Source organism: Onthophagus taurus, chromosome 10 (assembly GCF_036711975.1).
Source record: "Onthophagus taurus isolate NC chromosome 10, IU_Otau_3.0, whole genome shotgun sequence".
In the NCBI taxonomy this organism is placed as follows: domain Eukaryota; kingdom Metazoa; phylum Arthropoda; class Insecta; order Coleoptera; family Scarabaeidae; genus Onthophagus; species Onthophagus taurus.
In genome coordinates this window covers 2,375,618-2,388,295 of record NC_091975.1, presented here as the reverse complement: position 1 = coordinate 2,388,295, position 12,678 = coordinate 2,375,618, and the positions used below count along the sequence as shown (strand labels likewise).

Here is a 12,678-nt window from a genome sequence, read left to right as displayed (position 1 = left end):
AATAAATATTTTTAATTATATATACTCACAATCTAAATCGTGTAGTAATTGAACAGCAGTGAGAATTTTAACCCTATGTTCAGTATTAACAATCCCAAGATAATCTAAATCGGAAGGTTCGATTTCCTTAAAAAGTTCCAAATCTTCATACCCATTAAGTACAAATACGGAGATGTGTTCTTGTAAATTAATTTTTTGAAGAAGATCTTCAACCGAAGCCGGTTTACTTTTGATATTAAGATGCCATTTAACGTTGTCTTTTCTTGGTTTGGTCCGATCGGAGAGTAGCTCGACATTGATGAACTTTAAGGTGCCCTTTTTGCCATGACAAACGCCCTTCCATTGTCCGCTCGCGTTCATCGACACTATATCTATCAAATCGCCTTTCTAAAACCGAGAGCAGTGTTACATTTTCGCGAGCATCGAGGTCACGATAATCGACCCGACACGTTAAAGCTAGCAAGGCAAACAAAATAAATCATACTATATGGAAGAAATTATAGCGAGTGTGTGCGGTGCGAAAACGGTTTTACCTTGTTAACTTTACGTTTTGAGTCGTTATTTCCAGTAAAACTGCAACAAGCAACTCAAACTATAGCTGGCTATTCTTCGTTAGATGATATAAGATGTTCAAGAATTTACCTTGAATTTTAGGGCTTCTTTATCGTACGGACTTGGCGTGTAATCGACGAGGGCCCGAGCCCTACCAATTATTTGAAGTTCCGTGGGGCTTGGATCGGTTTCTTCTGCGGATATTGAGCTATGATTACTTCCAGCTCTCACCAAAGCTTGAGTACCTAAAAAATTTTAAAACAATGAAATGATAATAAAAAAAATGATTAATCTTACTTGAACCAGATCCACTTGGAAGACTTTCAACGGAACTTGCCGAACATGGAAAAGCTTGATCTGAACGTTGCTCAGCATTTTCGCTTTTTAATCTCGAAATTTTTCTTTGGACGTCTTCTCGAAGCCCACGAACTTTTCCTGCTAGTGTTGAAACACCCGCAGATCTTCCATCACCAGACTACAATTAAATTAATACTTATCTATAATAGTAATTATTTAATTACTTACCATATGAACCGTTGCAATTTGTTGACTACAATTATTAAATTCATCTTGATCCTCGTAATCGGAGCTTTGACTCGGCGATAATCCATCTTCACTTCTTGTATATCCCCCGGTTTTTCTAAAATATCTCATCTTCCCCTCCAATTGGCTATAATACTGCGGAGAGACCATCTGAGATGTTTCTTGTTGTTCTGATCTGCTTGTATCAACTGATAAAGTGGATAACCTCGAACTAACACTTTGCACATCAGAAGTTGCGTAATCCCCACTTTCCCTATCCCTGGAAGACCTTTAACAAACAACAAAATTAATCTTAATAAAAAAATTTAAACAAAAAAATACCTTAAAGGAATGATTGTTGGTGGAAATCCAGCTTGAGGTAAAATAAGCCCTCTTCGCGGTGTTCCTCTCGCTATTGGCACGGTGGGGACGTCTCTTGGTAAGGAAATATCACCAGCACTCCTCAAAGATATTACTCCTTCTCCTCTAGGTTCTTGGCGCAAATTCAAAGTGAAACAAACCCGCCCGTTTTGAATAGTTGCCGTTGGTCCTGGGCTACTTCCCATAAGAAAATCTTCTGGGTCACTTTCATAAGGTGGCTCATCATACCAATGACCTCTATCATGCGATCCTGGAGCTAACATCCTCGCGTCTTCATCATACATATATGTATCATCTAAAAATTCATTTATTTATTAAAATTATTTATTTTTTAGTTTAATTTACCTCCAGAAAGTGGACCTCTAACTCCTTCTTTGCCCAACTGCAGAAGACCCTGTTTAATATCCCTGAGGATCTAAAATTAATGAAACGAAATTATATTCTCATGAAGTTTTTACTGACAGAAAGAAATAATTTCGAAAACTTTTCGGGGAAGAAGTATACAGTTTCCCTACTTTTAAAGTAAGCTCTCAATTTGCAATAAAGGGCGTTTTCGTAGGGCCTAAAGCGTTACAAGGGAGCTGGAGCGCCATTTCGGTACGAGGCACTTTACCGTCCATAAAATATGATATGCATCTTTTACATCTCGGGCGTAAAAATTACGCGTTCGTTCCCCGCGGACGGAACCCTCTGGCGACAAACGCGGTCATAAATACGTATGGGCGATCTTTTTTCGGCGGGTTGAGTGGTAAACGTGTCTTCAGTACTTTAACAGTGAGTACGTTCCTTTGACGGTGAGAGATCGTTACAACGATAATCGAATGGAAATACAATTTATGCAAATTACTACGCGCAAGATAATTTATACGAGACTCCGGTGTGAAATTACGTTGGGCGTATGGGGAGTACGTTCTCTACGACGAGACGGTGCTAATCAAAGGCGTGAAAACAACAAAAGAATTAGCGACGTTCCCCGTTCGTTGTCAACTAAATACGGAGACATAATATCGGGTGTAATTCTATTTTATACGTTCGGATCGTAGTAAAATTTTATTAACCTCGAGCCTGTTTCGCCAGCTGTTCGTCGCTGCGAGCCCATTGAGATTAAGGGTTGTTGGTGCGCAACAGTAAAATTTTATTATAATTATTAGAGGCTACAATGCGCGTTTATTTTCTGTTATATTCCGACGTTTTACTCAAAACGGCCACATGAATAACAACTATTAGACTATATTTACATCACATTCTCTAACTATTCACATCGTTAAAGATAAACACGCTTTAAGTTTTAATAAATATGTTTTATTTTTTAGTTGAACTGAAATGAAATATGCAAACAAAGAGGTTGTTGGTGATTTGGAAGAAACAATATACAAAATAAGTAAATCAAACTATTTGTTTCATCTATTTTCACTTTGTTTTAGGTGTATTGGAATGAATAGGCAAAAGAAAACTATGGCGATGATAGCAATGGATAAATTTCTTTTCAGTCAGAGGAAGTACAAAAAAGATATCAGATTACCATACTTCTCTTATTATGGTGTTAGAGAGGAAATAAGGATGTTTCATAAAGTTTTCCTGATACAAATCTATATCTTGCCATATCGGGCAAGTTGCATTATTCAGGTTATGGTTAGATTTGGCACACGTCCTGTTTAGTATTAATGTTCGTTTATTTATATTCTAGCTGCGTATACTGATATGGTGGCTTGAATATCAAAGACGTATTAACTGCGAACGAGTAACAGCAGAATGTTGTAATGAATTATCTTTGCCATGATCGAGCGTTATCACATTTAGTGATTCCTAATATCAAGATGTGTGGAACATTGAACAAATGCTTTCTAAATTTATTCTATATCTGGTGCCAGATGAGACACAATTTACTTGAGATGGCTCACAAACCTTGAATCATAATTTTGATAACGATCGCAGCCAACCAAAATGAGTCAAATTTCTTTTGTATCTAGTGAGATTTTTCAATCTAGATTGATAAGAAAGGTTAGTAAATATGCATAAAAGTTGTAGAAGTAACTTTTGCGGTTATCTGTACTTATGCGACATAAACCGTACATATTTCACTAAGATATCCGCTTATACTATAGCCACACTGTAGTTGAGACTATAGCCTCACAAAGCATTCCCTAATCTTACTTAATGTAAAATTCTCTTTGTTGCTCTTACCTCTTCGTGTTCCTTCGTGAATTTCTCTCTCTGTCGCAGAGCGTCCTGCAGTTTGAGCTGTAACATACAAACGATCGAATAATAAATATAAAGTCCGAAACGGCGCCGTTGAAGAGAAGAGGAGAATGTGGCGTGCGGGGTAACGCAATAAAAGCAGCAGTAAAAGCGACGTCCATTTATCCATTCGCAGTGCGAAAGCGCGTAAACGACGAGATAAGCGCGGGACGTGCATATGGGAAAGAAAAAAATACAACACAAAAGTAACACATACACGTTCAAATACCTTGTAGATTGTCTCTTCGAACGTGTTCGCCGTCGCTCCATTCATTTGCAGGTGTCGCAACCTGTCGTAGTCTCTAGGATCCACCATTGATCTTAACACGGCGTGTTGGCCGAAATCGTTTAGACCTAAACCGCTTTGCAGTACACTATCGGGCGTATCAACCTAAAAATAAATGAAGAATCATCAAATAGTGTTAATAAAAGTAAACGAATTTAAATTCGAATTTTGAAATTCGAAGTTCGTTTCGAATTGGTATGCGTGGGTGCATCTCTTTCCCTTCGTACGTGTTCTGATGCATTCGAGACTAGGAAATTGGTCGGAATTGTCGGAGGATGAGTCACCTCTCACCCTACGTATTGAAGGTTCTGCGAATGCAAAAAGAAAAGGGAGCGGCGTATGTGAAAGGGAAAGATGGACGAGAGGCCAATGAGTAGGTGCTCTCGAGACGTCGCATTTTAAAACAATGGGAGAGACCGTGACATTCACATGGATGTGATCGATTTTTATTGAGATAAAATAAAAAATACCCCTGTTAATTAATATTTATGCAAAAACGAAACCCAAACGCTAAATGAACCTAGGCGTGCATTGTTAATTACCCGAAAAATTCAAAATTTACACAGTCGACACTTCCATCTCGTTTTATTTTTCGAATGGAAATGAATATTTGACTTGGTATTGATGGGTCAAATAAAAAATGAACGGACAGAGAGATGTGTTTTTTGTGTAAATATTGGAAATAAATACGAAATAATGAGTTTCAAAAGTCAAATAATAGAAATTATTAAGTTATTTTCATTTGATTTATATATATAGTTTTCATCAATTGAATTATTTTATTAATAAATTTTGCGAAATGATCCGATAATCACGACAGACTTTATTCGGAGATAATAGACCCGTGCTAATGAGGATTCATGTTCGTATTCGGGTCGCATTATTAAATTACGATGATATATATTCAACGAGAACGTGTATATCTATACGCAGCATGAGAGGTTGATGCGAAATTTTGTAGTTGTATGCATCGAAGCTTTCGAAAACATCATATGGGGTACTAGAGGCAAATCAAAATTCACGCATTTCAACTTTGCATCATCACAACTTTCAACGTCTGAATTTTTAACGCAGGCTCCTTTTTTTCCACTCGGCTTACCCAGTACACACTAATTGAGACACGAGACTAATGCAAGGACCGTCTAGCGCAGATAATAGTGAAAGGAGACCCGTAAACGCTCGCTACGACACAAAAGGCTCAAATACAGGCACGGATTCACAGTTTTTCTTTAAACCCCACTTTTCTTATTGTTTGTTTGTAGATAGGTAGTGCTGTAAAGGTGGATATACTTAATTAATTAATTAAATATATCGAAATTTAGAAATAAACTGTATTCAAACGGCGATTACTTCTATTATGATTTTGGCAATTTTGGAAAGATATGAAGATACGGTCCTGTTAAAAAACACTTGCTTCCCGTGCGGGACATACAAAGATTAAAGCAAAGATACCTTTGTTCATTTTTTATGCCGTCTGCAGCAGTTTTTTGCCCACTTCTGCTCGCGTCTGACGACGCGACGGTTTCACCCACCCCGCATTTTTTCAACCCGAAGCGGTTGGCGTCGCCTCATAATTAAAATTCAGCAATTTCTTTGACAAAAAAATCGCGCGCGCCAGAAAGACACGGGACATAATGAGATGCCTCGCGGTGCACCCCGAAAACCGGCAGCATATATTAAAAGTCGCGACGTACGTTGTTTTAGTCGCGTTTTGGGAGTCGATTGGATGGCGCAGGTGCGGTATTCGCTTTGAATTTCGAGCATGAAAGGGATCTTCGGGCCGGAAATTCGCGCGCGGATTACCGAAAAATGAAAACATTCCTAGCTAAAGCATTAATTCGGGCGTATAATCCGAGAATTTTGAATTTATTCTGCTAATAACACTTATTAATCGGATTCTAGCACAATTTAACTTTGTTTACTCTAATATATATATTTTCAGATTTAATTTTAGTATAAATTAAATTAACTTGGCTAAAATCTTCTTTGTTAACTACTAAATGAATATGGCTGAATAAAGAAGATGTGATTTGAAATGAGATTTTCCCCTCTCCCTTTAGAGACAATTAAGACCGTGTAGTTTGCGCTGATGGCGTCAACCGAACAATATGCCATTGGCGAAGTTCTCTGTGTGAGAGAACCTCGGAGTCGTAGTCTAAAATGTACCAACTAAAGTACTCGAATCAATTAATTTAATTACATTCCGAACTTCCGGACGGGCCGGAAGTTGGTGTGATCTCCGGATGAGCCGGCGGCCATCTCCTCGAGGGGAGGATGGTTCCATAGCCACAATGGAATTATCAAAGGAGGAAGGCGGCGAAAACTGCTCGAAATACAATTGCCGGCTTAATTGGTGCCGTTCGTTTCCGCGTTTTCCACGCGACGTGGTACGCGTTTCGGCATCATTTCAGACCCCCTTCTCGGGACTCGTCCCTCGCGAAGCCCCATTTACATATGCAAACTTCGTCAAAGTGCGCGGTGGTGGCGTCGGTGGCGGCCGCCCGAACCGAAACGGCCGCATTACTGTTTATTGCGGGGGCGCAACCCCGCGCTTACGGCCGCCGCTGGTAAATTATTTGAAATGGCGCCAGTTTCGCCGGAAAATTTGCATCCAACCGAGGCGATGCCTTTTTCCTGGAGAGCTCCAAAAACGGGTAAGCAGGGACGTAACCTCGCTTTGAACCCCGGATAAGGTGTCGTTAGCTCTCATGGTTAGAGTCCGTCGGGATAAGTAAATGCAACACCGACTCCAACACGAAAAGTAACGTTGTAGGTGGAATCGTTTCGTTTTTAAAAAGTTTTCTTTTATGATCTTTATAAACCCTTTTTAGGATTTATAACATCTCTTAGGAAATGAAATATTTTTATTTACATTAATTTCTATTTTCTGCGTTTCAGTGACTTTCTTCAAACGTATATGATTGGAGTGAGTGCAGTGTCATAAAAACGAGAAATTCAGCAAGTTTTTATGACAGGAACATACAATACATTTCTGTCCATAACCTTACCCAGTTACCAGGGTCAATGACATCCAGGTAAAAAAACTGACCTTACGTAAAACATTTCTAAATAATACTGACCCCTACCATGTTTAGTAGAAAACTCGGGACTCTTTGAAAATTCTTTACTAGTCCCTAAAAATCATTAGATAACTTGATATTCTAAGTAATCCTGAGATATACTTGGAAAACTTACATGGTTTTTCCTAGATATTGAAAATACCCGAATAAATTTGTAAAATGCTTAAAATTCTTAGAAATTTCTAAATATTCTTTAGAAAGAAGACAGTTGACATGGTATCATTAAAAATTCTTTGGAAAACCTTAAATATATGTTATAATTCCTTGAAAATGCTTCAATAACCTTGGATATACATAGGTGACCTTAAAATTCGATATGAATTCTCTGAAAATCCTGGAATATTTTTAGAATTGTACTCAGTTCTTGTTGTGATTAAGATACTTTGTGCCAACATCAATCCCCTCTAAATAGTTAGTGTAATTATTGAATTTACATTATTGAGTAATAAGTTAGGATAAGAAGTTTTGTTTAATATATAATTAATTTTATTGATTTTTTAGAAACTACAGAAAAAGAAACGATCAATGATCACTGGAAAATTTGTATTCATCCCACACATCTTCGCGTCTTGGGAATAATTCGATTTAGTTCACCCTACAATACTACGTGGTGGAGAGGTCGACGATATCGTAGCAGCTAGAGCTTCGTTAGACGGGTACCGACGGAAACTAAATTACTAATTTTCTGAGCGGAGCCCCAACAGAGCGCGTAAGCCCCATTGCTGTTAATTGCGCGCCCGCGCAAGAATATTCCCCGATGATCGCGTGGTAACGCCTTTATTCTTAACCTTCTAGACTTGATTTGATTATACTCTGTTTTTAAACCAGGAGGAGTAAACGCGAAAGTCAGATTTACACTAGGAAAAATCACCAGAAAATATCACTAGATATTTTGGCGGTATATTTACTCCTCCTGGTTTAAAAACAGAGTATAATTGCCAAAGAAAACTTCAAGGTATAATTAATGTTTGTAAACAAAACTAACCTTACCTAACATTCCTTCACGCTACAATTGACATTACAAAAGAAAACTTCACGCTATAATTGCCATTACTAATTGCCAAAGAAAACTTCATGGTATAATTAATGTTTATAAACAAAACTAACCTTACCTAACATTCCTTCACGCTATAATTGACATTACAAAAGAAAACTTCATGCTATAATTGCCATTACAAATTGCCAAAGAATACTTCATGGTATAATTAATGTTTGTAAACAAAACTAACCTTACCGAACATTCCTTCACGCTATAATTGACATTACAAAAGAAAACTTCACGCTATAATTGCCATTACTAATTGCCAAAGAAAACTTTATGGTATAATTAATGTTTGTAAACAAAACTAACCTTACCGAACATTCCTTCACGCTATAATTGATATTACAAAGGAAGACTTCACGCTATAATTGCCATTACTAATTGCCAAAGAATACTTCATGGTATAATTAATGTTTGTAAACAAAACTAACCTTACCTAACATTCAGCGTCTGAAGACACAAGGCTAAACCCGAAACTTAAAAATATACAACTTAGCGCTGAATAACAATTAAAACTAGAACTAACACTTGCACTAGAACTATACTCTGTTTTTAAACCAGGATCAGTAAATGCGAAAGTCAGATTTACACTGGGAAAAATCACCAGAAAATATCACTAGATATTTTGGCGGTAAATTTAAATTAATAATTATTTATTTATTTACTTATTATTGTATTTATTTTCGTTTGTTATCGTCAACACTATACATACAAATTAACATTGAAGTTATGAGTGTATTTATTTCAAAATATAATAAAAAAGGGTTTAAGAACACAAAATATACAATAATGACACGAAACTGTCGAATTATCAATTACCTAACCTTCAAATTCAAAATTGCCTGTGTGTGAACCTTCCTCGCATTCAACCAATCACATGCAAGGTCAATCTGGTGACAAATTTAAAATACTCCTCCTGGTTTAAAAACAGAGTATAGATTGCTCAACATTCTCAAAATTAAAAAAAAAATGTGTTTTTAGTTTTACTTAGGAATGGTGTTGCCACCTATCGTTTTGTCGTACAAGCTTTGAGGGTAGTTAGGCGAACACGGGGCAATTTAACGGGTACACGTTGGACCCTCCAGGGGCGCTGATTAAACAGCACCCGGGCGTCCGCACACGTGTTTCCGATCCCCGCGAGAGAAAGGGGAGAGATCTAGAAGACTTAGGGGGGTAAACTTACCCTTTGGGGTACGCCCCTGGTGGCTGCCCTACCGTGCCTTGGACTACTCGTGCCATGTTTCTCCTTGCGATGGGACGTCTTCAATCCCCGTAGGAATCTTGAAAACGTAGTCTTTTTCTTGTTTGTATTGGTGTAGTTCTGGTCTGGAAGTTGAGAAAGAATTATTTTATTAAATCGTTTTAGAAGAGATAAGCGAGGCGGGGTTGTTTAGAATAAAAAGGTTGGTATTTCACGGTTATTACGGGCGTCGCCTCGGAATCGACGCATTAACATTTTTTCGGCGCGCCCCCGAGGGCACTCTAACCTCGGAATATATCGCGTTGCGTCTCGAAAATCGGGAAATTAAAGCTGCGAGAATGACCCCGTTTACTCGCTAGTTCGTAAGTTTTGTAGTCGTTTAACCTCAAAAACTTTTAACAACTACACAAACTTTTCTGTCATTTAACTACATTAATTGTAACATTTTTTATTATCATCTTATTAATGAGGGGAAAGTGAATGAAATTGGGAATAGTACTAATAATAATCGTAATAACAATTCCCGGAAAATCCAATATCACTATAATTATATTATCTCTAGGGAGATAACACGTGCGGAACATTGTGTTTATTCCTCCTCTTTTATTGCTTTGCTAATTCTATTTCATTTGGAGTAAATGTTTTAGAAATTAAATTTAATTGTAATACATAATATTATAATTTTTTTTTGATAGTTTAAAAAAATCTAAAAATTATGAATTAAATCTTGTTTATAAAAGATGATATCGGTTCAAAAACAGTCCTTGGGGTTTGGTATCGAAAGAAGGTGGTAGCTGGGAGGAGTTTGGGCTTTATTAAAACTTAGTTTAACGAGTTCGGACCTGTTAATTGCCAAGTAATTAAAAACCGGCAGTCCCCAACCGACGGCACCACGTCCGCCTATGAAGTGATAAATCGCGGAAGTCGTAATTAAAGGAAAGTTTTAATTTTCCAAGTTTTTCATCGACAATTAATCGAACCCGGCTTGCTCGCAAGCAATTCCGACCGCGTTCAAGTTTAAACACGCTGTTAATTTTAAAGTTTTCCCCCTACGCGGTCGTTTTATCCCGGAGAATGGGCGGTGGCGATGACCGAGCGCGGTTTCCATTACGGACGAGTTATTATTTATAAAGCAAATTGTACCTCGCCCCGCCGAATTATCGACAATAAATGAATAATTTACTCGCGATTGATTAATTACCACAGTCGCGTTAATTGCGTTTTAACCCACTTTACATTTGTATAAACGTCATTTCGATGATTATCACAAAATAAAAGTGCTCATTCGATAAACTCTTTAAAAAATAAACGACAATACATCGAATAATAAATGATGGATTTCGGATGTAGCGACAATATTGTTTCGGCGCGCCTAAAATTTCCTTTACGACGGGTTTATTTCTTCGCGGAGCCATTCCCGTTGTCTCAGGTGTAATTTCTTGAGTGATACATGCTCCATTCCTGCAGGCGAGGAACGGCTCGCGTAACTCACACACGGAAACGGAGCTGTCACCATAAATCTACCAAAAGAATTAAAATGGGAACGGTGGTGTATATGGAATAGGACCGTACAGAAATTTTTGTTTAAAATTTTTCGAATAACAAAGTAAAAATTGATATTGGTAGGATTTTTATGGATTTCGGGTTTAGCCGTGCGTCTGAAGACCAAAAAAAGTTAGCGCTGAATAACAATTAAAACAAGAACTTTATCGAATAAAGATGAAACTGTCTTTTGACTAGTCTAATATACTATCTAGACTAGAAACTTAGGTCGCTTGCAGCTGTGGCTCAGTGATCAATATCATATCTACTTGAAACGGGTTATTATATCGTATAAACACTGTAAAATAATGTTTAATCGTTTATAAAGAAGGTGTCAAAAAAATCAGATGACTTAATGTATAATGAAATTAAAAAGACATATTTTGAACTAATTTTTTTATGTTTGAAAATGTAGTGTATAAGAAATTTAGTATAGTGGGGTGTAAGAAAAGTTGTAAAAGATGTAATATGAAAGTAAGGGTATGGTGAAAAGAGGTCCATAACACGATTTTCTAGTGGCAACCAGAGCTGTGATTTAGGGTGACGAAGGTTTTATGTGACAGCAGTAAAAGAGCCATCGATAATGTCCCTAATAAAGAAAAGGGAAAGAAAAAGTATACGGTCGCCCGGTTTTTCGGGATACCCTCCTCCTCCCCCGGGACTGTATTAAGAATTATAGATGGTGTGCGAGAGGGTGGTTAAGATATTGTAGTCACGTCCCAAATAATAAAGAGACTCGATTTTTATTAAATCCCTCACACATTTGAGTTTTTGAACTAACCTTAATTTATTTAATTTCATTATAAACTCATTAACTTAAATAATATATATAGTTAGTTTAAGATTTGTATGTACGTGCTGTGGTGTACTCGGATAAGTTTATAACTAGTTCGAACAAGATTTAATCCGACAATCCAAGACGTGTCGTACATGGTAAATAACGGCCGGCAAGGGCAAGTAAACCAAGAGCAGTCAGGTTCAGGTGAAATTCCTGGACTAAGAAGTCGGTCTCCTCCCCGCTTAATATGCACGCGAAGTTGTGGATTCCGCAAACCAGAGAACCTGCGGGAGCACGTTCGTTCGGATTGAATCTGAACCTTGTACTGTATAGTGCATTTCAATCCGGAAGCGTCGTCATGATCCTGCTTATCGGAACTTCTCCAAGCCCGCATTGGCGGTTGTGCACGGATATTGTTAATTAAACAATATAGAGCCCCCGGGTCGAGAGCCTGTGGGCGCAAGTTTGACCGCTGATTTACATGGGGTCGCCCTTTGTGAACCCCATCTTCCAGAAGTTATCCCTCAGGGAGTGATTGTACAGCTCAGCCATTTCTCTCAACAATTCGAATCGTAAAGAAATTTCATTCAATTAAAATTACTAAAATAAATTAAATGCTATTTGAACACGAATTTAATTCGATGTGAATTTTAAATTAAGGATAGATCGACGCGAGGAAATAAAACCGCACATCAGGAGTGAACTAATGACGCCCCGTGCGAACACATCGATTGCAATTAAATCATTATTGACCCATATATATGTAATTGGAAACTATTTATATTAGAGTGAATCATTTTTTTTTATTATAACTTACCGTTTGGTGGAAATTCATAGAAATATGCCGATCTTGGACTTAAACACCTACAAAAAAGATTTATTAAAAATTAAAAAATGATTTTTATTAAGATCATGGACAATTTTCAATTGGTATACATCGAGTTGAATTATAATAAAGTTTTGCAAAACCAAGTGGGCAAGAACAACCGATTCGACAATTTCCATCACAATTTATATCCCCACAATATTCCGGGCAATTTTGGTTGCATATAGAGA

The 12,678-nt window shown here is 37.4% G+C and overlaps 1 protein-coding gene across 6 annotated transcripts in view; it reads right to left on the bottom strand.

The window, feature by feature from the left end:
* The window catches only part of LOC111428552 (SAM and SH3 domain-containing protein 1-like), a 78,265-nt gene that overhangs the window by 1,364 nt on the left and 64,223 nt on the right, over nt 1–12,678 (bottom strand). For 3 of the 6 annotated variants that reach the window (XM_071199319.1, XM_023064119.2, XM_023064122.2), the window contains 10 exons: nt 12,440–12,486; nt 9,285–9,427; nt 3,911–4,084; nt 3,640–3,696; nt 1,801–1,870; nt 1,417–1,750; nt 1,078–1,363; nt 850–1,027; nt 643–797; nt 30–387 (listed from right to left, as the gene is read on the bottom strand). In XM_071199319.1, coding sequence (XP_071055420.1) covers nt 30–387; nt 643–797; nt 850–1,027; nt 1,078–1,363; nt 1,417–1,750; nt 1,801–1,870; nt 3,640–3,696; nt 3,911–4,084; nt 9,285–9,427; nt 12,440–12,486 — 1,802 coding nt within the window. Of the gene's footprint in view, nt 1–29; nt 388–533; nt 574–642; nt 798–849; nt 1,028–1,077; nt 1,364–1,416; nt 1,751–1,800; nt 1,871–3,639; nt 3,697–3,910; nt 4,085–9,284; nt 9,428–12,439; nt 12,487–12,678 lie in introns of those variants that run through there. The other 3 variants (XM_071199320.1, XM_023064121.2, XM_071199321.1) reach the window with 2 other exon arrangements.